The 21912-nt window shown below is 40.9% G+C and overlaps 1 protein-coding gene across 7 annotated transcripts in view; it reads right to left on the minus strand.

The window, feature by feature from the left end:
* The window catches only part of spag17 (sperm associated antigen 17), a 228948-nt gene extending 217161 nt beyond the window's left edge, over positions 1–11787 (minus strand). For 6 of the 7 annotated variants that reach the window (XM_087992764.1, XM_087992765.1, XM_087992766.1 and 3 more), the window contains exons 1-3: positions 11745–11787; positions 5882–6034; positions 302–442 (exon numbers count right to left, since the gene is read on the minus strand). In XM_087992764.1, the coding sequence (XP_087848890.1) occupies positions 302–442; positions 5882–5980 (240 nt within the window). In that variant the 5' untranslated portion in view covers positions 5981–6034; positions 11745–11787. Of the gene's footprint in view, positions 1–301; positions 443–5881; positions 6035–9174; positions 9438–11744 lie in introns of those variants that run through there. The other variant, XM_087992763.1, reaches the window with a different exon arrangement.
* Between the last annotated feature and the right edge of the window lie 10125 nt (positions 11788–21912).

Genomic DNA, 21912 nt, shown 5'->3' on the forward strand with positions numbered 1-21912 from the left:
TCCAAATCAGGAGGAAAGGAGATTTACAAACACCTATAGATATACTGGAATTTTATAAGCAAAAAATACAAATGTTGATGACAGGGCAGACTATGTTGCACTCAAAGACAACAAGCAGAAGAAAGAACTGAATTTTTCCAGACCTAACTCCAGACATTTTTCATAGCCTTTTTACAAGGTCAGATCATTGTAAGGTGTGAACAAATAGACATTGTTTCCACATTTTACTATGTTTTCATTTGGGAATTTTTTTAACAACACTGAATAATTAATACCACATAAATCTGTTATTTACACATACCTGCTTCATTGTTCCTTCCCAAGAAATGATACTGAAGAGCTTACGCAGTGGCACATTGATGGCTGCAGCCAAAGCATCCAAGAATAACTCATTCTCTATCTTCTCACCAACTGTAAAATAGATAGCTGGCCTCCAGTGGACCTACAGCACCAGGTAAAAGAGATGCATTATAATATTGATTTTTTTGTCATTATTTATTTCCAGTTTATTTTCATAAGCCCCTCCTATCTATGATTTGGAGATGCCGGTGTTGGACTGGGGTGGATAAAGTTAAAAATCACACAACATCAGGTTTTGGTCCAACAGGTTTGATTGGAAGCACACTAGCTTTCGGAGCGCCGCTCCTTCATCAGGTCCCATCTAGGCTGCTTTAAGTTGACAAGAGCATTTCTGTCTATCAGTACCTCCCATTTCTTCGTTATCTACTAATTCCCCCTTCTCACCCTAGAGGGGACCAACACTCACTTTACTTACTCTTTTCCTTTTTAGATACCTCGTGCTATTTGTTTTTAAATTTCTAGTTATTTTCCTCCCATACTTGAATGTGTTTCTCCTGGTTAACCTTTAAGTTACTCTTTGTAGTTTGTTGCATTCTGACCAGTCATCTGATTTGTCACTCACACAGCACGGTGGCACAGTGGTTAGCATTGCTGCCTCACAGCGCCAGAGACCCGGGTTCAATTCCCACCTCAGGCGACTGACTGTGTGGAGTTTGCACATTCTCTCTGTGACTGTGTGGGTTTCCTCCCACAGTCCAAAGATGTGCAGGTCAGGTGAATTGGCCACGCTAAATTGCTCATAGTATTAGGTGAAGGGGTAAATGTAGGATTTATGGGTGGATTGTGCTTTGGCGGGTTGGTGTGGACTTGTTGGGCTGAAGGGCCTGTTTCCACACTGTAAGTAATCTAATCTCTCATCTTTGTGCAATTATATGTTTTTTCCTTAAGTTTGATGCTATCATTACCTTCTTCAGTTAATCACAGATGGTGTGTCCTCCTCTTGGATTTTTTCTTTACTATAGGAATATACTTATTCTAAGTGTTCTGAAATATCACTTATGAATGTGTGTTGCTGCTTCTCTCCTGACTTACTTCCGAGACTAATATTGTGGTTCACTTCAGCTTTCATGCCACATGGTTGCTCTTCTTTAATTTTAAAAAGAGGAGAAAGTGAGGACTGCAGATGCTGGAGATCAGAGCTGAAAATGTGTTGTTGGAAAAGCACAGCAGGTCAGGCAGCATCCAAGGAGCAGGAGAATCTACGTTTCGGGCATGAGCCCTTCTTCAGGAATGAGGAAAGTGTGTCCAGCAGGCTAAGATAAAAGGTAGGGAGGAGGGACTTGGGGGAGGAGCGTTGGGAATGCGATAGGTGGAAGGAGGTTAAGGTGAGGGTGATAGGCCGGAGTGGGGGTGGGGGCGGAGAGGTCAGGAAGAAGATTGCAGGTTAGGAAGGTGGTGCTGAGTATGAGGGTTGGGACTGAGACAAGGTGGGGGGAGGGGAAATGAGGAAACTAGCGAAATCTGAGTTCATCCCTTGTGGTTGGAGGGTTCCTAGGCGGAAGATGAGGCGCTCTTCCTCCAGCCGTCGTGTTGCTATGGTCTGGCGATGGAGGAGTCCAAGGACCTGCATGTCCTTGGTGGAGTGGGAGGGGGAGTTGAAGTGTTGAGCCATGAGGTGGTTGCGTTGGTTGGTCTGGGTGTCCCAGAGGTGTTCTCTGAAACGTTTCGCAAGTAGGCGGCCTGTTTCCCCAATATAGAGGAGGCCACATCGGGTGCAGTGGATGCAGTAAATGATGTGTGTGGAGGTGCAGGTGAATTTGTGGTGGATATGTAAGGATCCCTTGGGGCCTTGGAGGGAAGTAAGGGGGGAGGTGTGGGCGCAAGTTTTGCATTTCTTGCGGTTGCAGGGGAAGGTGCCGGGAGTGGAGGTTGGGTTGATGGGGGGTGTGGACCTGACGAGGGAGTCACGGAGGGAGTGGTCTTTTCGGAACGCTGATAGGGGAGGGGAGGGAAATATATCCCTGGTGGTGGGGTCCGTTTGGAGGTGGCGGAAATGACGACGGATGATACAATGTATATGGAGGTTGGTGGGGTGGTAGGTGAGGACCAGTGGGGTTCTGTCCTGGTGGCTATTGTAGGGGCAGGGCTCAAGGGCGGAGGAACGGGAAGTGGAGGAGATGCAGTGGAGAGCATCGTCGATCACGTCTGGGGGGAAATTGTGGTCTTTGAAGAAGGAGACCATCTGGGTTGTACGGTATTGGAACTGGTCCTCCTGGGAGCAGATACGGTATTGGAACTGGTCCTCCTGGGAGCAGAGTTCCCCACACTTATCCCTTTGAAACTAGATTTAAACTCAATCTCATTATGATTGCTGCAATTTAAGGTGCCTTCATTCGAAGGTCATTCTGTCATATTGCACACATCACATCTAGCATTGCCTGTTGTCTGGTCAGCTCCAGAAGTTATTCTAAGAAACTAACTCAAAAGCATTTAATGAATTCCTCACCAAGGCTACTGTTGCCAACTCTCATTTTCTAGTTTACATATCGAATAAAATCACCCATAAATATTGCTATTGTTTTATCACGAGCCTCCTGTATACCATTTCCTACATTATGGTTACTGTTCAGTAGCTTGTGGATCATTCCCAAAGTGACTTTTTTAATGTATTATTCCACAGCATACACCCAAATCAATCCTACATACTGATCTCCTTGAACTAAGGCCATCTATAACTATTGCCCCAATAACACTTTGATTATGACCTCTACACCTTCACTTTAACCTAGTTTCTTATTTTCCTAATTGTTCTATACCCTTAAAATTCAGACTCCAATCCTTTCCATCCTGCAGCTATGTTCAGATACAGATTTGTCAGTTTTGTTGTTATTTTTGTAGTTATCTTTGTGTTATATACTCTTGATTGCTGATATATTCTTAGGCATTTTTTCTCTCTGTGCCTTCCTGCTGTTCTCTGACCTTCATTTTCCACATTAGCATTTTTCACTCCTACTTTGACTGTATCCCTTGATTTGTTACACTTACCCGAGTTTGAGCCCTCATCCCTCTTCTTTAGTTTAAAGCCATCTTTACTTCCTGTGATCAATGCATTCACTTCTCTAATCTTATTCATCCTCTGCCAATTTGCAAGTAGCCCAGGTAGTGATCCAAAGATTATGACCTTTGAGGTTCTGATTTTCAATTTAGCACTTGATTTCTCATACTATCTCATCATAATCTGTTTTCTAGTTCTGCATATGTCATTGGTACTGATGTGAACCATGATTACTGGATCCTTCATTTCCCACTGCAAGTTTCTCTCCAGCCCTGAGCAGATATTCCACACAGTAGGACCAAGCAGAGAACTCAGTCATTTCAACTCATGCTTTTTGCTATGAAAAAAAGGGTCAACACTACCCCCACCTCCCACACCCCCTCCCCCCCCACAGTCCTACCCCTACTCCCATTACATTCCTCAGTGCCCCTACTGAATGGCTTCCTTTATAATGATGCCATAGACAGTGAGCACATGCACTTTGAGTCCCTTCCTCACATCCAAATAAGGTGAGAAAGCTTCAAAACTGTTAAACAACTGCAAAATTTGAGGCCACTGCACTCCAGCTATCTGAGTCCCTTTATCTATCTCATTTGAAGTCAGACCCTCCTATTGTGTGTGGGAGTGGTGTTGGGAATAGATCAGTACAGGGTGGGGCTGGTCAGGAATGGGCTTGGTGGAATAGTCAGATTGAAAATGGGCAGAATTGCAGTCAGTTTAGAAATCAGCGGGAGGGGAATCAGATTGTGATTAGGCTACAGTGGAGTTAGCACTTGGCAAGGGAGCTGAGTCAACATGGGAATTGGGTTGGGTTTTGTCTGGGGTCAGTCAGGTATTCTGGTCAACATCAGGGCCAAGGAGGTTATTTTGTCTTGGATGGGCAGTATGGTGGGTTTGGTCAAGCATGGGGGCCAGTTGATTGTGTTGGTGCATAGGTTAAGTTGAGTTGTGTCAAAGGGTTATTAGAATTAGGTTGGGGCGAGAGGTGAGGTGGGGAGGCAGTTGAGTTGTGATAAGGGATTAGGGACATTGAGTTATGTCGAGGGATTGGGAGAGTTTGAGTTATATCGTGAAGTGGAAGGGAGTTGAGATGTGACAAGGGGTTGGGGGAGCTGAATTGTGTGAAGAGATGGTTGGAGAGTTGAATTAGGTCAAGGGGTAGGGGAAGTTGGGTCGAGGATAGGGTAAGTTAATTCAGGTCAAGGGGAAGGTGAATTGAAGTGGGTCAAGGATTGGGTGAATTGAGTTAGTTAGGTGGAAGTTGGAGGAGTCTGGCAGCGGCAAAGGCTGCAGGGATTTAGGATAGCTTGAAGGGCAAGGGGGTTTATGTTTGGTCAAGGGGTGGGGGATATTGGGCCAGGTCAGATTTATCTTACTTGTGAGCTAGTGTCTGCACACTATAATTCTCAGTGTATTGATTGTGTTTTATCAGACTTGCAGTGTTTTTGAAGCTAAAGCTTTGATACCTCAATGAATGTCGTCAGAATCATGCCCCAAAATTTCTAATTGACAGTGAGATAGTTACTTTCTATCTCTACAGGTTTTATGTCAGAAATCACCTCAATACAGAACTCTTAACCAAGTCATTACATGCTACATTTAAAAAAAAACTCACTTACAAGAAGCAAAAAGGCGGATGTAGAAATCATTATTATTGGCAAGACAAAAAGGAAGTATTGAAGACAAGGTTCATTCCTTAATCCACAGAACGTGATGCAATTAAATGGACACCAATATGCATTATTACAAAAGCTAGAATGTGAATAAGGTTTACTCGCTGAGCTGGAAGGTTCATTTTCAGACGTTTCATCACCATACTAAGTAACATCTTCAGTGAGCCTCCGGATGATGCACTGCTGATGGTTCCTGCTTTCTATTTATACGTTTGGGTTTCTTTGGGTTGGTGATCTCATTTCCTATAGTGATGTCATTTCCTGTTCTTTTTCTCAGGTGGTGGTAAATCAGGTCCAAGTCAATGTGTTTGTTGATAGATTTCTGATTGGACTCCAACCGGAACTCTATTAACAAACACGTTGACTTGGACCCAATTTACCACTCCCTGATAAAAAGAACAGGAAATGACATCACCATAGGAAATGACATCACCACAGGAAAGAACATCACCAAACGAAAGAAACCCAAACATATAAACAGAAAGCAGGAATCACCAGCAGTGCTTTGTCGAAGGCTCACTGAAAATTACCAAGTATGGTGATGAAACATCTGAAATTGAACCTTCCAGCTCAGTGAGCAAACCTACATCCAGAACCTCAACCTGAGCTACAAATCTTCTCAAAACTCACTAACTAGAATGGGAGCTGTAGCACAGTTGTCTCCATATTTATGTTTCCTCTATTTACATTTTGTGTAATCTAGAGTTCAAAGCTGATACATTAAAAAGGTTTTGGTCATGAAGAAAAAACAACCTGGTTAGCTACAATCATTGTTGTTGCGTGCAGTGAGTACAGACCACATAGTGTCTTATGTGGTGATATCTTGACAACAAAGTCTTAATATTAAGCTCACCTCTTCAATCGGAGCTGCCAGCAGTGCTGGCTCCCAGGCTTTGGGGATGGCCTGTGGTTCCTTAGCTGGTTTAGGTTCTTTTGCTTTCTTTGAAGGCATCTTTTACTCTTTCAGCTTGACCTAGTGAATTACCTTTCTGTCCACTGACATAATCTAAATTTAAAAAGCATAATTTTAAAATAAATCTATTGGGATATGAAGCAGCACAAATGCAATGATTCCACACTTTTAAATATTTGGAAGCATTTTCAAAGTATGTGCAGAGGCTCTGACTTCAGGCTGAAGAAGCACATTTTCTCAGGTTCACATGTGGTTTATATCTATGACAGACTCAATGATAAGTAGTGAATGCAGTATTTCAGAAAAAGTGCTGATTCTCAGTCATGGGATCTGGTGAGCCCAACAATGTGCAAGCACAAAATCATCAATAGGCTTAAACTTAATTTATTCTAATTTTAATACTTTCATTAAGATTTGTCTAACTCCCTCAACCTACTGATCAAACAAAAGTATTTTGTGAAGCAAGCAGAAGTGAACGAAACAATGCTAACCAAATTCTTACTAACTTAAAAAGTGAAAGACTTGATGCTGAACATTCTTCAGGAGATGAACCTGAAAATTGTTCATTGCTCCTTATTGAACCCTTATATAGCCTGGTTCAGGAGTTCCTGTACTCTGCCACTAGGTGGTACTGCAAACTGTCTCTGTAATTCAATATAAAGCAGTGGCTTGCATCAATACTACTAGAGCAAATTTAATCTACTTTCACTACTCATAAAAGTGTAATAGTCAAAGAATATTCAGGTATTGCAAATTAAACTAAAAATGAAATGTCTGTGCACTGAAATGATTTTGTAAATTTTATTTCTTCTTTCTTGGTATGTGGGTGTCACAGGAAGGCATCAATATTCCTGGCATCCAGTGTAGCAAGACCATAATTAACAGAAAATACAATTGACAGAATTCATGTCACTTGATTATCAATATAATACCAATACTAAAGTACTTGACAAGGTCCCTTGTGATAAACTGATCCAGAAGATTAAGTTGCAGAGGATCCATGGTAAGTGGCCAAAATTGGCTTGGTCATAGGAGACAGAAGGTAGTTGCGGAGAGGTAGTTTTCTCAATGGAGGTCTGTGACCTGTAGTGTTTCATAAAGAACAGTGGGGTGGGAGCTCTACTGTTTGTAATATATGTTATCGGCTTAGATGATCTGATTTGTAAGTTTGCAGATGATATGAAAATTAGAGGAGTTGTGGATAGTGAGGAAGGTAATTAAATGGTACAGCAAGATTTGGACCAGCTGGGCAGAGGAATGGCATAGGGAGTTTAATCCAGACAAGTGTGAGGTGATATATTTTGGGAGTTTAAATGCAAGAGGAAAGTACACAGTTAATGGCATGGGGATCTTGGATGTCCAAGTCCACAATCCTTAAAGTGCAACGTAAGTGAATAAGGTGGTAAAGTCTGTGTATAGCATGCTTGCCTTCATTGATTGGAGTCCTGAGTATAAAAGTTGGCAAGTCATGTTGCAGTTGTATAAGACTTTAATTAGACCACATTTTGAGTTTTGTGTGCCGTTCTGGTCCCCAGTAGGAAGGACTTGAAGGCTTTGGAGGGGGGCAAAAGAGGGTTACCAGGAAATTTCAAAGAAGTATATAAAATTATGAGAGGCATGATAGTCAGAGTCTTTTTCCCGGTGTGGAAATATAACATACAATGGCGAAATAATTAAGGTGAGACGGAAAAATTTAAGGGAGATGTGTGAGCTAAGTTTTTTTCACAGAGCCTGGTAGCTGCCTGCAATGCGCTGCCAGGAGAGATGGTAGAAGCAGATATGTTAGCAAAGTTCAAGCAGCATTCAAACAGACACAAAAACAGATTGGAAATCGAGGGACATGGACATGGACCATGTGCAGGCAAATGGGATTAGTTTAGAATGACATCATAATCAGCACAGATAAGGGTGGGCCAAATGGACCTGTTCCTGTGCTGTACAGTTCTATGATCTACTGGAAAAGTAGAAAAGGAATGAAGAAGGGCTTATGCCCGAAACGTCGATTCTCCTGTTCCCTGGATGCTGCCTGACCTGCTGCGCTTTTCCAGCAACACATTTTCAGCTCTGATCTCCAGCATCTGCAGTCCTCACTTTCTCCTCAGTTCTATGATCTATGTAACATAGACCCTCATATTTATCTTCCGTCATCACTGCTGGCAGGAAATTGCAGAACAGAAATAAAGTTTGAAGGAAAAATGGAAAGATGATTAAACTTCACAAGTCACAAGTCTAAATGAAGGTAGCCTGACAGGAAGAATCATTGAAGTGACTGACCTGATGGTGAAAAAAAAGAAAATAAATCATAAAAGTTGCCAGAAAACAAGAGAAGTTGGCAGTGGACATGCTGATGCCAGAGCTGACTGTTAAAAAAAAAAGCTAAATGTCAACAGATGAAAGGTAGACAGAACATCAGGTAACAGAAGTGACAGGGAATTTCAGAGTGCAGATTGTGATCCAGACAAGAGAAACAAAAGTTACAACAGATGCCAGAAAAAGCTTATGAAACTTAATAGAAATATAGAATCCCTAAAAGCAGCAACAGGCCATTTGGCCCACTAAATCTGCACTGACCATCTGAAGAGCATCCCACCCAGACTCAGCGCTCCATCCTATCCCCATAACCCTGCATATACCATGGCTGACCCACTTAATCTGCACAAGCCAGGACACTACAGACAGCTTATTTTGGCCAATCCCTCTAATTTGCACATTTTTGGACTGTGGGAGAAAAACCAGAGCACCTGACAGAAACTCATGCATATAGGGGATAATGTGCAAAGTCCACACAGACAGTTACCTGAGGCTGGGATTGAACCCAGGTTCCTGGCACTGTGAGGCAGCAGTGCTAATCACTGAGCCACCCAAAAGTCCTTGATTGAAGGATGTGATTAAGGAAGCTTTCTCTGGCTGAGGTGACAAAGTGGAAGATTTCGTAATCACATGGCCAATGATGTTAATCTACCCATGCCTGCATATATGCACTTTTCCAAAAGTTCTCACTATAGTTGCCGTCATTGACAATCTTGTTTCTGAGCACGCTTTGATATAAACCTAAAGAGTAATTGGAGTGTCACGTCACTGGCACTGTGTTATTAATTTGCTTGAAGAACTGTTAAATATTGAGAGAATTTGAGTTGCAGAGTCATTACCATCAATGTAGATTATAATTTATTTATTGTCACATGTAATTTGTTACAAAATACAGTGAAAAATGTTATATAAGTCACACTTACCACTGACATTCATTTGCAAAGTTGCTATATTAATATCCCAACTCTCCCTTTCCTTTCTCAGTTTTCAATTATTTCCATGCAAATACATGCTTTCTCTTAAGTTATGTCCCATTTAGGTGTTTTGTTGCCTCTCATCCCCATCCCTGTTTTCCTCCCGAAGGCTCATTGCCTCTTCATTTTACAGAAGTATCAAAAGTAAATAATAAGTTAACAAAGATATAATCTCCAACTAATCACAACAACAATAATGGCCTGTATTTTGTGGTCAGCGGTGTAGTTAAGTTATTCCCCAGTATTCCAACTCCACTTGCCACCTACTTTCTTACCAATTATCTCACTTTAGTCTCCCTCTCTTTCCCCGTCCCCTTCTCGTGAAATAGAGGATAACGAAAATGATAGTAAGAGTTAGGAACTAAGTTAATTGATATCAGCAGGGCAAAAGGACTAGAGTCACAAGAGACAAAAAGTTGAAAGTCCTCTAGGTATCATGACCCCATCTTAGGAATCTAAAAGAAGTAGCTGACAACATAGCAAATGCATTGATTATGACTTTCCAAAAAACCTTGGGTTCTGAAACTGTCACAATAGATTGGAATCAGCAAATGCAATGCAAGTTTTAAAAAGGACAGCCTGAGAAAACAGGCATGTTAGCCTGACATCAGACAATGTAAAATATGAAGTCTTTTATCTTGGAAGTCTTAACAATGAATTTAAAAGATCATAGTATTATGAGCTTTATAAAATAGTATATATTACAAGAGGAAAATCATATTTGATGAATTTAGTTTAGTTTCTGAAGATGTGACAAGTACAGTAGACAGAGGGGAACCGACATACAAATCAAAAACAGGGAGTTAAGATAACTGGGGCACTTTTAAGCTGACAAGACCTAACTAGTGAATTGTCACAAGATTCAGTGCTCAGACATAAACTATTTAGAATCCATATTAATGGCTTAGGAAAAATAATACTATTGCTTTTGATAGTGATCTAGAGACAATAATTTACAGACATTCGCTTTTGATACAAAACTAGGTGGAAATGCAAGCTGTAACGAGACATGAAGCTGCAGGACAGACTAATGTCAGAAAGTATGAGGTTATTCACTTTTGTCATAAGAATTGAGTATAGGAATTGAGGCAACATGCTGAGATTGTACAGAACGTTGGTGAGGCTACTTTTGGAATATAGTGTACAATTCTGGTCACCCTGCTATAAGAAGGCATTAAATTGGAGAGGATTCAGAAAAGATTTACCAGGATGTTGGCAGGACTGGAAGGCTTGAGTTATAAGGGGAGAGTGAAGAGGTTGGTACCTTGTATGCTAGAGCGTAGGGGGATGAGGGATGACCTGATAGAGGTTTATAAAATCATTAGGGGCATAGATAAGGTCTATAGATAACAGCAAAGGTCTTTTCCCAAGGGTTGGGAATTGTAAACTAGAATCATTGAATTCCTACAGTATGGAAGCAGGCCATTTGACTGGAACTCCATTAACAAACATATTGATTTGGACCCCATTTACCAATCTCTCAGAAAAAGAACCAAAGTGATATCCCCCACCACAACAGACCAAAACATTTAAATAGCAAGCAGGACAGAACACCAGCTCTTCATTGGAGGCTCATTGATGATGTTACTCAGCATGGTGACAAAACATCGTAGAACAAATCTGCCAGCTCAGCAAGCAAACTTACAACCTGAGCTACAAATCTTCTCTAAAATCACAACTAACTTGTATATGCAGCAAGAAACGAGGAAAACAAATAGTATGTTGGTCTTTTTTTGTGGTCATGAATTTGAGTACAAGAAATACAATGCCTTTCCTACAATCATATGGGGCTTTGGTGAGATCACAGATAGTGTTCTGTGTACAGTTTTGGTCTCATATTTAAGAAAGGTTCATTAGACTGGCTCCTGTGAAAATGAACGTTGTCTTAATATGAGAATCAACATTAATTTGGTCTACCTTCTCTGAAAATCAGAAGAATAAAAGGTCATTTTCATAGAAATATGCAAAATTCCCAGTGATATTGACAAGACAGATACTCAGATTTTGTTTCTTTTGGCTGGTGAATTGATAAATGGGGAACAAGCTAGGATAAAGGACTGGTGATTTCAATTAAGATGAGAAGTTTCTTCACTCAAAGAATTGAGAATGTCTGGAATTGTTTGCTTCAGAGGTTGTGGAGGTTCTGTCAATGAGTACAATAAAAACTGACATCAATAGATTTTTGATCTGTCAGGAATTGAGGGATACAGTCATGATCGTACAGAATCGTCTGGTCTGTATGGTCCGCGTCTGTTCTGATTACTCCTTCCACAGGCCACCCACCATTTCAGTCTCCCCCCTCCAACCTGGCCTCTCACCTACGAATCCCTCCCTCATCCCTTGCTGACCCCAGTGCTCCTCTCCCTTATCCCTTCCCCTCTCAGGCCACCCCAGACCCTCTCCCCCACTCTCAGATGCTCTACCTTTCCTCCTTCACTCCACCCTTCCCTCTTACTCTTCTCCCTTACTCAGCCTGCCTCTCCCTCCATCCCTCACTCCGCACCTCTCACTGTTCCTACCGGCTCTCGGCTTCTCTTCCGTCTTGCAGTTTCACTGTTTTCTGTTCCCCTGGCAACCATCATAGCAACCGCCTCTCCGCCCTCGAGTGTCAAGGAGACGCTCAGTGCCAAGATGGACAGAAAGGGAAGCGTCCATGTTCGCCTCCTGCAGCAGCGCCACCCGGCGGTTTCCCGCTTTCCGTGGTTTGCACAGTCCCTGAGCCGCACCATCCAGCGGTGAACGCCATGTATTACAACTGAGGGGAAAGTTAAACATAACACAACACCAGGTTATAGTCCAACAGGTTTAATTGGAAGCACACTAGCTTTCGGAGCATCGCTCCTTCATCAGGTGGTAGTGGAGGGCTCAATCCTAACACAGAATTTATAGCAAAAATTTACAGTGTGATGTAACTGAAATTATACATTGAAAAATTGATTGTCTGTTAAGCCTTTCATCTGTTAGAATACAGTGATAGTTTCACTTCTTTCATGTGTAAATCACAAAACCTTTTTTTAAAAAAGTTGCATTCTCGGGTTAGCTGTTAACAATGGTGATAGCTAAACAATAACTCCAAATCATGACAGCTGAGGGGAAAGCTGACTGCAAACTATTAATAGTTGTACAGTATCTTCCACATGTGCCAAAACCGTTAGATTCTCTGGCCATGTTTCTGGTTTCTCCCAGCAATTAAATTTTAAAAATGCCTGATATATATTTGATCCATAGTTTATGTTGTTTGTGCCTGCAGTTGGAAACTTCCCTGTGAATTATACCTCACCATAATACTGTAGAACTGTGGACTGTGTGGGCCATCTGTACTGACTTTTGAAAGACAGGGTCACTCTCAAATTGAGTAAAATCAACAACAGAAATAGTTCAACAACTTGCATTTTTTAAATATTCTAATTGACATCTCACTCTAACAGTATTTTTCAGTAGGTGCAAAGCATTGAGCGTCATGAAGAACAACCTGAGAATGTCAGAGATATGACGAGACGTGACCAAGGGTGATAAACTAAAAGCTTCATGCAGCGATTTAAGGAGATGGAGAGGGATTTCTAAATGTTTTGCTGCCAGGTGTAGAACGAAAATCAGAGATGTACAAAACACCAGGACCAGAGAACTTGGAGGATTGTCAGTTACAGAGATTGTTGGACAAATGCAGTTGTACCCTCAGTCTATAAGGGATCCCTGATTTACAACTGTACAATTTATGAAAGATCTGACATGTGAATGTTTTTCTGTACTTAAGAAAGGCAATTTTATATTGTCCTGCATTGTGTTCTGACTTGCATACAAGTTGATTTGCAAATGAACTCAAGAACAGAATCCATTCGCAATCCAGGGACTGACTGCCTATACTTGTTGTAGACTTCTACTTCTGCTGTAAGTGCAGTTTATTGCAGGGGTTATCACTTGTAACATGGTGTCAGATCAGTGCAGCTGAATTTCAGCACGCTGCTGTGAAAACTAATGTGTAGGATTTTCAGAACAGCTAGAGTCAGCTACTGAAAGGGACAGCAAGAAAAGAAGGGGGGACAAAGCCTGCAACTTTGAAACACACGAGTCAAAATAGCTACACATTTTCTATTCCCTGCTGCTATGAAAATTGAATGAAATATGAGACAAAATAGGATTTTTTCAAACTCTGGTAAAACTATGTAATAGCGACAAAATTAGTTCAGAATCTTGAGTAAGAGTTGCAACCCACTTTCAGTGCTGAAGAAAGAGTCTCTCATGCTGTATTGCAACCTTGATCTCATTAAGGAGCAGAAAAGCCAGGCAGGAGAGATTTTGCAGGCTTTGAAGACACTCTTTGAACTCCATATTAATGTTTCATATTTATTCAGTAACAAAATATAAGGGGAGAGGGAGAATATTGATCAATAAGTGACTGCACTGATATATCTAAGTGAATCGTGTGAGTTTGGACAATTGAATGGTTTTCTCATTAGAAGTAGAATTAACTTAAGTATAAGTGATCCTATGGTAGGAACATGTTTGTTGAGTGAAGATAACCTTATTTTCAAGAAAGCTGTCAGTAAGTGCAGAAATTCCAACATTGTCAATCATCAGCTAGAGCATTTTAATGGGAGAACAGGCAAGGCTTTTGATTTTGCTGAGAGATATTCCAAAATGAATGAAATAACAGATTGAGAACAAGGAAGAATTATTGGCAGAAAAGTAAATTGAAATATCAAGTCTAGAGAGTAGAATGTGATTTTGAAGAGGATGTCATATAAAAGAAAATGCAATATGGATGTAGGCTTGTTTGCTGAGCTGGAAGATTCGATTTTCGACCATACTAGGTAACATCATCAGTGAGCATCCGAGTGAAGCACTGGTGGTATGGCCCACTTTCTATTTATGTGTTTAGGTTTCCTTGGGTTGGTGATGTCATTTCCTGTGATGATGTCATTTCCAGTTATTTTTCTCAGGGGATGGTAAATAGGATATGTGTTTCGGAGTTCCGGTTGGAATGCCACGCATCTAGGAATTCTCATGCATGTCTCTGTTTGGCTTGTCCTAGGATGGATGTGTTGTCCAGGTCGAAGTAGTGTCCTTCCTCATCTGTATGTAAAGATATTAGTAAGAGTGGGTCATGTCTTTTTGTGGCTAGTTGATGTTCATGTATCCTGCTGACTAGTTTTTCTGCCTGTTTTTCCAATGTAATATTTGTTACAGTTCTTGCAAGGTATTTTGTAAATGACATTAGTTTTGCTTGTTGCCTGTATAAAGTCTTTCAAGTTCACTAGCTGCTGTTTTAGTGTGTTAGTGGGTTTGTGTGCTACCATGATGCCAAGAGGTCTGAGTAGTCTGGCAGTCATTTCTGAGATGTCTTTGATGTTGGGAAGAGTGGCTAAGGTTTCTGGGCGTGTTTTGTCTGCTTGTTGGGGCTTGTTGCTGAACAACAAACCATACAGACAACAAGCAAAACTAATACCATTTACAAAATACCTTGCAAGAACTGTAACAAACACTACATTGGACAAACAGGCAGAAAACTAGACACCAGGATACATGATGTCACAAAGCTAGTCCCAATTTTTTCTAAAAGCTGTTCCTTGGCTCAAGGATACTCTGTCCTTGATTTTTTTCCAGAGGGGTAGTAAACCAGGCCAGGCTCTGATCTGTCTGGTTTGGTACAGAGATGAAAAGGATTTTGTGAGGATTTTATGTGTAAACAGATGAGACTTTAGACCAATGTGGTCATGTTTTAGAAGTGACCTTTATAATGAAAGGAAGGTGGTCAGCTCTCTAGCTGAGCAGTTTAGTTCAGTCCCTAACTAGTTGGGAGTTCAACAGTGAGCTGTGTGGAAACTCTCTCTCTCTCTCTCTTTCTGCCCTTCAACCTCAACCTGTAAGCATGTGCTCCATTTACACTGGGGTTTAAAGGGGGTTTGCTTATTGGGACTGTTGTATACATTCGGAATAGCATACTTAAGTGTAAACTTAAGTATAGACTGAATTCTGTAGGGGTTCTTTATTTTGTTCTTTGTGTTTCATTGTGTAATTTTGTGAATACTTTTTTTTGTCTGTTTTAAATCTGGTAGTCAACCTCGCTAACTTAATCCAGATAATTTTCACTGTACACTTACTGAAACAAATTGCAAAGTTATGGTTTGGGCTGCCTGCTTAAGAATGTTTTGAGTGGTCTGGCCTAGTCCATAACAGATTGGGAGCTCGTCCAGGACTTTAAGCAGCGAGTGGTAGGTGCTAGCATCTTTATTTTGGGTGTTGGTTTGGTTGGGTAGACAAAGCATGGGATAGAAATGGCTCTTTCAATAGCCAGAAGTTTTCTGGAAGTCGATGCGGTGACTTTGGAAGGTTTACAAAAGGTGAATAAGACTAAGCTGCAGGAGTTAGCAGAGAAGCTGGAATCAGAAATGCCTACTTCTGTGAGGAACAGAGAGATAACTACAGCAGTGGCTCAGCATTTAAACTTGCTGGAGAAACTCTCAGAATCTATAGAGATGTCAAGAATTCAATTGCAAATGAAACAGTTTGGGTTAGAGACAAGAGTCAAGGAAAGGGCAGCAGAAATGAAATAGTTTGAGTTACGATTAAAAGCAGAAGAGAGGGAAAAAGAGAGAGCAGCAGAACAGAGAGAAAAAGAGAGCAGCAGAAGGGAAAGAAAAAGGGAGGGCTTTTGAAATTCAAAAACTGACACTTAAAAAGGAAAGTCAGCATAAAAGATTTGAGATAAAGGCTGAAGGTAGGCTTAATGAGGAAGAGAGTGAGGACGAGCAAGTTCCTGGTAGTCAGAAGCCTCATGAGAAACAGGTCTTTGGTTCAAGGAGACTGTCCTTGATTCTTTTCAGAAGCTGGGCTCCGATCGGTCTGGTTTGGTACAGAGATGAAAAGGATTTTGAGAGGATTGCCTAAATTTGATAAGAAGGATGTGGAAGCCATTTTCATCTCATTTGAACAAATGCAGTGACAATGTGGGTTGTGTTGATACAAACAAAACTTGTAGGTACGGCGGCTGAAGTATTCTCACCACTATCAGAGGATGTATCTGGGGAGTATGAGGAGGTGAAAATAGCCATTTTAAGTGCATATGAGCTTAAACCAGAAGCCTATAGGCAACATTTCAGGAATCTAAGGAGGGACCCTAGTCAAACCTATGTTGAGTTTAAAAGGATTGAACAGAGTAATTTTGAGAGATGGATAAGAGCTTTAAAAATTGAGCAAACTTATGATGCTCTTAGAGAGGTAATTATTTTGGAGGAATTCAAAAATTCATTGCCTGAAGTACTGCAAACTCGTGGAAGAGCAGAGAGTTAAAACAGCAAGGTTAGCAGCTGAAGTGGCTGATGATTATGAGCTGGTCCATAAAACTCGGATTGGCTTCTAGAATCAATTTCAGTCCATGAGGGGTAGAAATTGGGGCAGAGAGAAATCCTCACATGGAAAGGGAAAGGTAGATCTCAGTGAAGATCATAAGGATAACTTACCACAGGTTAAAAAAGAAACCCTTGAGGGGGACAAAGAAGTTGTAAAGCTCCAGTATTGTCATTGTAATGTAAAACTATTGTGTTGGTGGGCTAGGAGAAAGCCAGATGTAGGAAAACTGGACATGCCTGGAAGTTTTGTTGGACTAGTAATAAAAAGCACAATGGAAGTTAGACAACTGCATCAGAGTGTACAAGATGATTAGAGGTTGATTAAGGAGTAAGTGCCAGATCTGCTTAAAAAATGTACGTGCAAGGGTAAAGTTTATTCACATAGGCTAGGAGCTGAGGGTAAGGAAGTTACAACATTAAGGGACACAAGATCCTCTCCGTCTGTAATGCTGAAGGATGAGGAGATATGTACTCCTGAAGGACTATTGCCAGAGATGGTGCTAGTAACAGGAATTCATGGTGAGATAAAAAGTGCTCAATTATGTAAAGTGAGGCTAGAGAGTCCAGAGAAGAGTAGAGAATTTGTGGTAGGATTACTGGATAAACTCTCAGCTCCAGAACTACAATTTGTCCTTGCAAATGATAAAGCTGATTCACTGGAAGGCATGCTGCCTACTCTAGTTGAAAAGTCAGTGAAGATGCAGGCAACTGAAGACATAAAGAATGTTTATCCAAGAATTTTCACTGATTGTGTGATTACAAGATCACAGAGGCACAAGCTGAAGCAGGAGAAATCAAAAGGCACAAACAAGGAAGCTGACATAGCTTTATCAGAATCTTCCTTCGATCAGATAAGTGGAACAGAGAAGGAGCAAATAGGTAAACATGTAAGTATCTTTCGCTCTGCCAGGCTGATTACAGCAGAAAGATGAGGAGTTAAAATATTTATAACAAAAGGCATTTACAGAAAAGTAAAGCGAATGCATTCCTGTGTGTTATTATTTAACAAGTGATGTCTTACTGAGGAAATGGAGACCATCACACATTCAAGCAAATGAGAAATGGGCAGAGATTCATCAAATTGTTTTTCCAGTAGGGTATAGAAAGGATGTGCTGTGAGTGGCGCATGAGCTACCACTTGGAGGTCAATTGCAGTGGGGAAAACACATGCTAAAATATGAAGACATTTTTACTGGCCTGGACTACACAAAGATGTAACTGAATTTTGACAGACGGGTCATACATGTCAGCTAATTGGAAAACCACAAGCAGAAATAAAACCTGCATCTTTAATACTTATTCCAGCATTTCAGGAACCTTTCACAAGTGTCTTGATTGATTGCATAGGTCCCCTACATCAAACAAAAAGTGGGAATAAGTATTTATTAACAATAATGGATGTGTCAACTAGATTTCCAGTCCAAACCCATTATACAATGTCACAGCTAAAAGGACTGTAGAAGAATTATTTAAAGTTTTTACGAGATATGGACTGCCAGTGGAGATCCAGTCAGATCAGGGATTAAACTTCACATCCTAACTATTCAGGGAGTTTATGGATAATTTAGGAATAAAGCAATTCAAATCTACTGCATACCATCCGGAATAGCAGGGAGCGCTAGAGAGATGGCATCAAACACTAAAGACCATGTTGAGGTCTTATAGTTAGGACTATCCAGATGATTGGGATTAGGGAGTTCTGTTTGTTCTTTATGTGATCAGAGAAACACCGAATGGATTGACCAAATTCAGTCCATTTGAATTAACTTTTAGGCATGAAGTAAGAGGACTGTTAAAACTGATTAAGGAGAAATTAATAAGTCAGAATTCAGAGACCACCCATTTGGACTATGTGTCAAATTTCAGAGAATGATTGAATAGAGCTGGAGAGTTGGCTAGACAGTATTTAAAAATATAACAGCATACAATGAAACAAGAAGCGAATAAAAAATCACAAATTCGCAATTTTGCTGTTGTGGATAAGGTATTGGTGTTACTCCCAGTAACAGGTGAGCCTTTAAAAGCAAGGTTTAGTGGACTGTATCAAATTGAGAAGAAATTGAGTGAGGTGAACTACTTGATAAGGATTCCGGGCAGGAAGAAATCTCATAGAATGTGTCATGTAAATATGCTCAGAAGGTATTTTGATAGGGAAGGAAAGCAAGAGGAGAAGGTGTTAATGATTACAGCACAGGAGGAAGAACCAAGTTCAGAGAATTCTGAATTGGACATTCCTCAAATCAAATTGGACAATGAGGATGATGTCAAAAATTGAGATAAATTATTGAGTTACTTTCCACAAGAAAATTGAAATGACCTGAAAGAGTTATTACTATCACATGGGGAGATATGCAGAAATAAACTGAGAAGTACTAACCTAATTGTGTATGATGTAGCTGTAGGAGATGCTGTTCCAAATAAGAAACATCCTTATAGGCATAACTCTCTAAAGTTGGCACAGGTTCAGAAGGAGGTAGAGCGCCATTTCCAAGATGGCATAATCAAAGTAAGTTATAGTGACTGGAGTTCACCTATAGTGATGGTGCCAAAGCCAGATGGTACCCAACGGTTATGTGTGGACTATCGCAAAGTCAAAGCCGTTATAAAAACTGATGCATATCCAGTTCCACGGTTGGAGGACAGTGTTGAAAAAGTGGTACAAGCATCTTACATTTCTAAATTGGACTTGCTCAGAGGCTACTGGCAAGTACCTCTGTCAGAGACAGCAAAGGCGATTTTGGCTTTCATAATGCCAAATGGACTATATCAGTTCAAAGTCATGCTATTTGGTATGCTAAACACCCCAGCCACATTTCAGAGACTGACTAATAAGGTCATTACCAGGTTACCCAACTGTGTGGTGTACATTGATGACCTGGTGATTTTTAGTCACTCATGGTAGGAATGTTCACAGCATTTATTGGACTTGTTCGATTGACTTTGGAAGGCAGGCTTGGTGGTAAATCTAGCTAAAAGTGAATTTGCCAAAGCCCAAGTCACCTTCTTAGGTATGTTATTAGCCATGGACAAATGGCCCCACGGGATGTGAAAATGAAAGTAATTGGGGAATTTCCCACACTGTCGACAAAAAAAGCAGTACTACAGATCCAAAAGCTGAGTTGAATTTTCCTAAAGTTTGTGCCGAACTTCAGCAGTGTGGCTGCTCCACTCGCCGAATTGTTAAAAAAGGCAAGCTATTTCAGTGGACAGCGGACTGTCAAAAGGTATTTGACAGCCTAAAAACTGTGTTAACCATTGCCGCAGTATGAGCCACACCAGATTACACCAAGCCTTTCAAGGTGGCTATCGATGCCAGTGATGTGGGTGTCGGTGTGATGTTCCTGCAGGAGGATGACGAGGGAATAGAAACACCATCAGGGATTTTACCAGGAAGTTGAACGTTCATCAATAGAAACAGTCAATGGTGGAGAAAGAGACTTCAAGCTTGGTGTTGGCATCACACTTCAGTGTTTATATTACCAGCAATGCATCTGAGACAATCGTATACACTGATCATAACCCATTGACATTTGTGGAAAATTTAAGGACGAAAATGCCAGACTGTTTAGATGGAGCTTGTTGTTGCAACCATTCAATTTGACAATTGTGCGTGCGACAGGTTGCGAAAACGTGTTTGCCGATGCGTTTTCGAGACTCGAATGTGATACGGTGGCTTTCGGTGGTGGGTGAACCATGGCCTGAATTTGCATGTGGTTGTGCATGTTTGCATGTTTATAGTTCATATCATGTATATGTGTTTAGACTACCAACTGTATTTTGAAAGATTAAAAATGAAGCCATCCTTTGGTATTGATGGTTCATTTTTTTTTAGGGCTGATGTGTCACAAAGCTAGTCCCTTTTTTTTCTAAAAGCTGTTCCATGGCTCAAGATTACTCTGTCCTTGATATTTTTCAGAGGGGTAATAAACCAGTCTGGGCTCCGATCCATCTAGTATGGTACAGAGATGAAAAGGATTTTGAGAGGCCTTTTGTTTATATGTAAACAGATGAGACTTCAAGCCAAAATGGTCATGCTTTAGAAGTGACCTGTATAATAAAAGGGGAGTGGTCAGCTCTCTTGCTTAGCAGTTTAGTTCAGTCCTGAACAGTTTGGGAGCTCGACAGGGAGTTGTTTGTTAACTCTCTCTCTCTCTTTCTGCCCTTCAACTTCAACCTGTAAGCATGTGTTCAATTTAGACTAGGGTTTAAAGGGGGTTTGCTAATTGGGACTGTTGTGTACATTCGGAACAGCATACTTAAGTGTAGACTTAAGTATAGACTGAATTCTGTAGGGGTTCTTTGTGTTTCATTGTATAATTTTGTGAATACATTTTTTTGTCTTTAATTAGATTAGATTACTTACAGTGTGGAAACAGGCCCTTCGCCCCAACAAGTCCACACCGACCCTCTGAAGAGAAATCCACCCATTCCCCTACATTTACCCCTTCACCTAACACTACGGGCAATTTAGCATGGCCAATTCACCTAACCTGCACATTGTTTGATTGTGGGAGGAAACCGGAGCACCCGGAGGAAACCCACGCAGACACAGGGAGAATGTGCAAACTCCACACAGACAGTTGCTTGAGGCCAGAGTTGAACCCAGGTCTCTAGCGCTGTGCGGCAGCAGTACTAACCACTGTGTCACCATGCTGTCCTGTTTTAAGTCTGGTAGTCAACCTCGCTAACTTAATCCAGGTAATTTTCACTGCACACTTACTGAAATAAATTGCAAAGTTATGGCTTGGGCTGCCTGCTTAAAAATGTTTTGAGTGGTCTGGCCTAGTCAACAAACCACAAAAAGACATGACTCAGTCTCACTAGTATCTTTACATACAGATGAGAAAGGACACCACTTTGACTGGGACAACACATCCATCCCAGGACAAGCCAAACAAAGACACTCACGAGAATTCCTAGAAGCATGGCATTCCAATCGGAACTCTGTCAACAAACACACTAACTTGTATCCCATTTACCACAGGAAATGACATAATCACGGAAAATGACCACCAATCCAAGGAAACCTAATTACATAAATAGAAAGCAGGCCTTACCACCAGTGCTTCATCTGGAGGCTCACTGATGATGTTACCTAGTATGGTGATGAAACATCGAAAATGAACCTTCCAGCTCAGCAAGCAAACCTACATCCAGAACCTCAATCTGAGCTCCAAATCTTCTCAAAGCTCGCCAAAATGCAATATGCCCATCATAACTATTTTGTGTCAGTCTTCATAGTGGGAGATGTGTCCATAAGAATGATGTTAAGGATGGGAGGCGAGGACCTCAATTTAATTGTTATCACGAAAGGGTAGTGTTGAGTAAACGTAAAGGT

Source organism: Chiloscyllium plagiosum, unplaced genomic scaffold (assembly GCF_037043375.1).
Source record: "Chiloscyllium plagiosum isolate Xiang-an unplaced genomic scaffold, Cpla_swu_hap1 HiC_scaffold_12, whole genome shotgun sequence".
Classification (NCBI taxonomy): Eukaryota; Metazoa; Chordata; class Chondrichthyes; order Orectolobiformes; family Hemiscylliidae; genus Chiloscyllium; species Chiloscyllium plagiosum.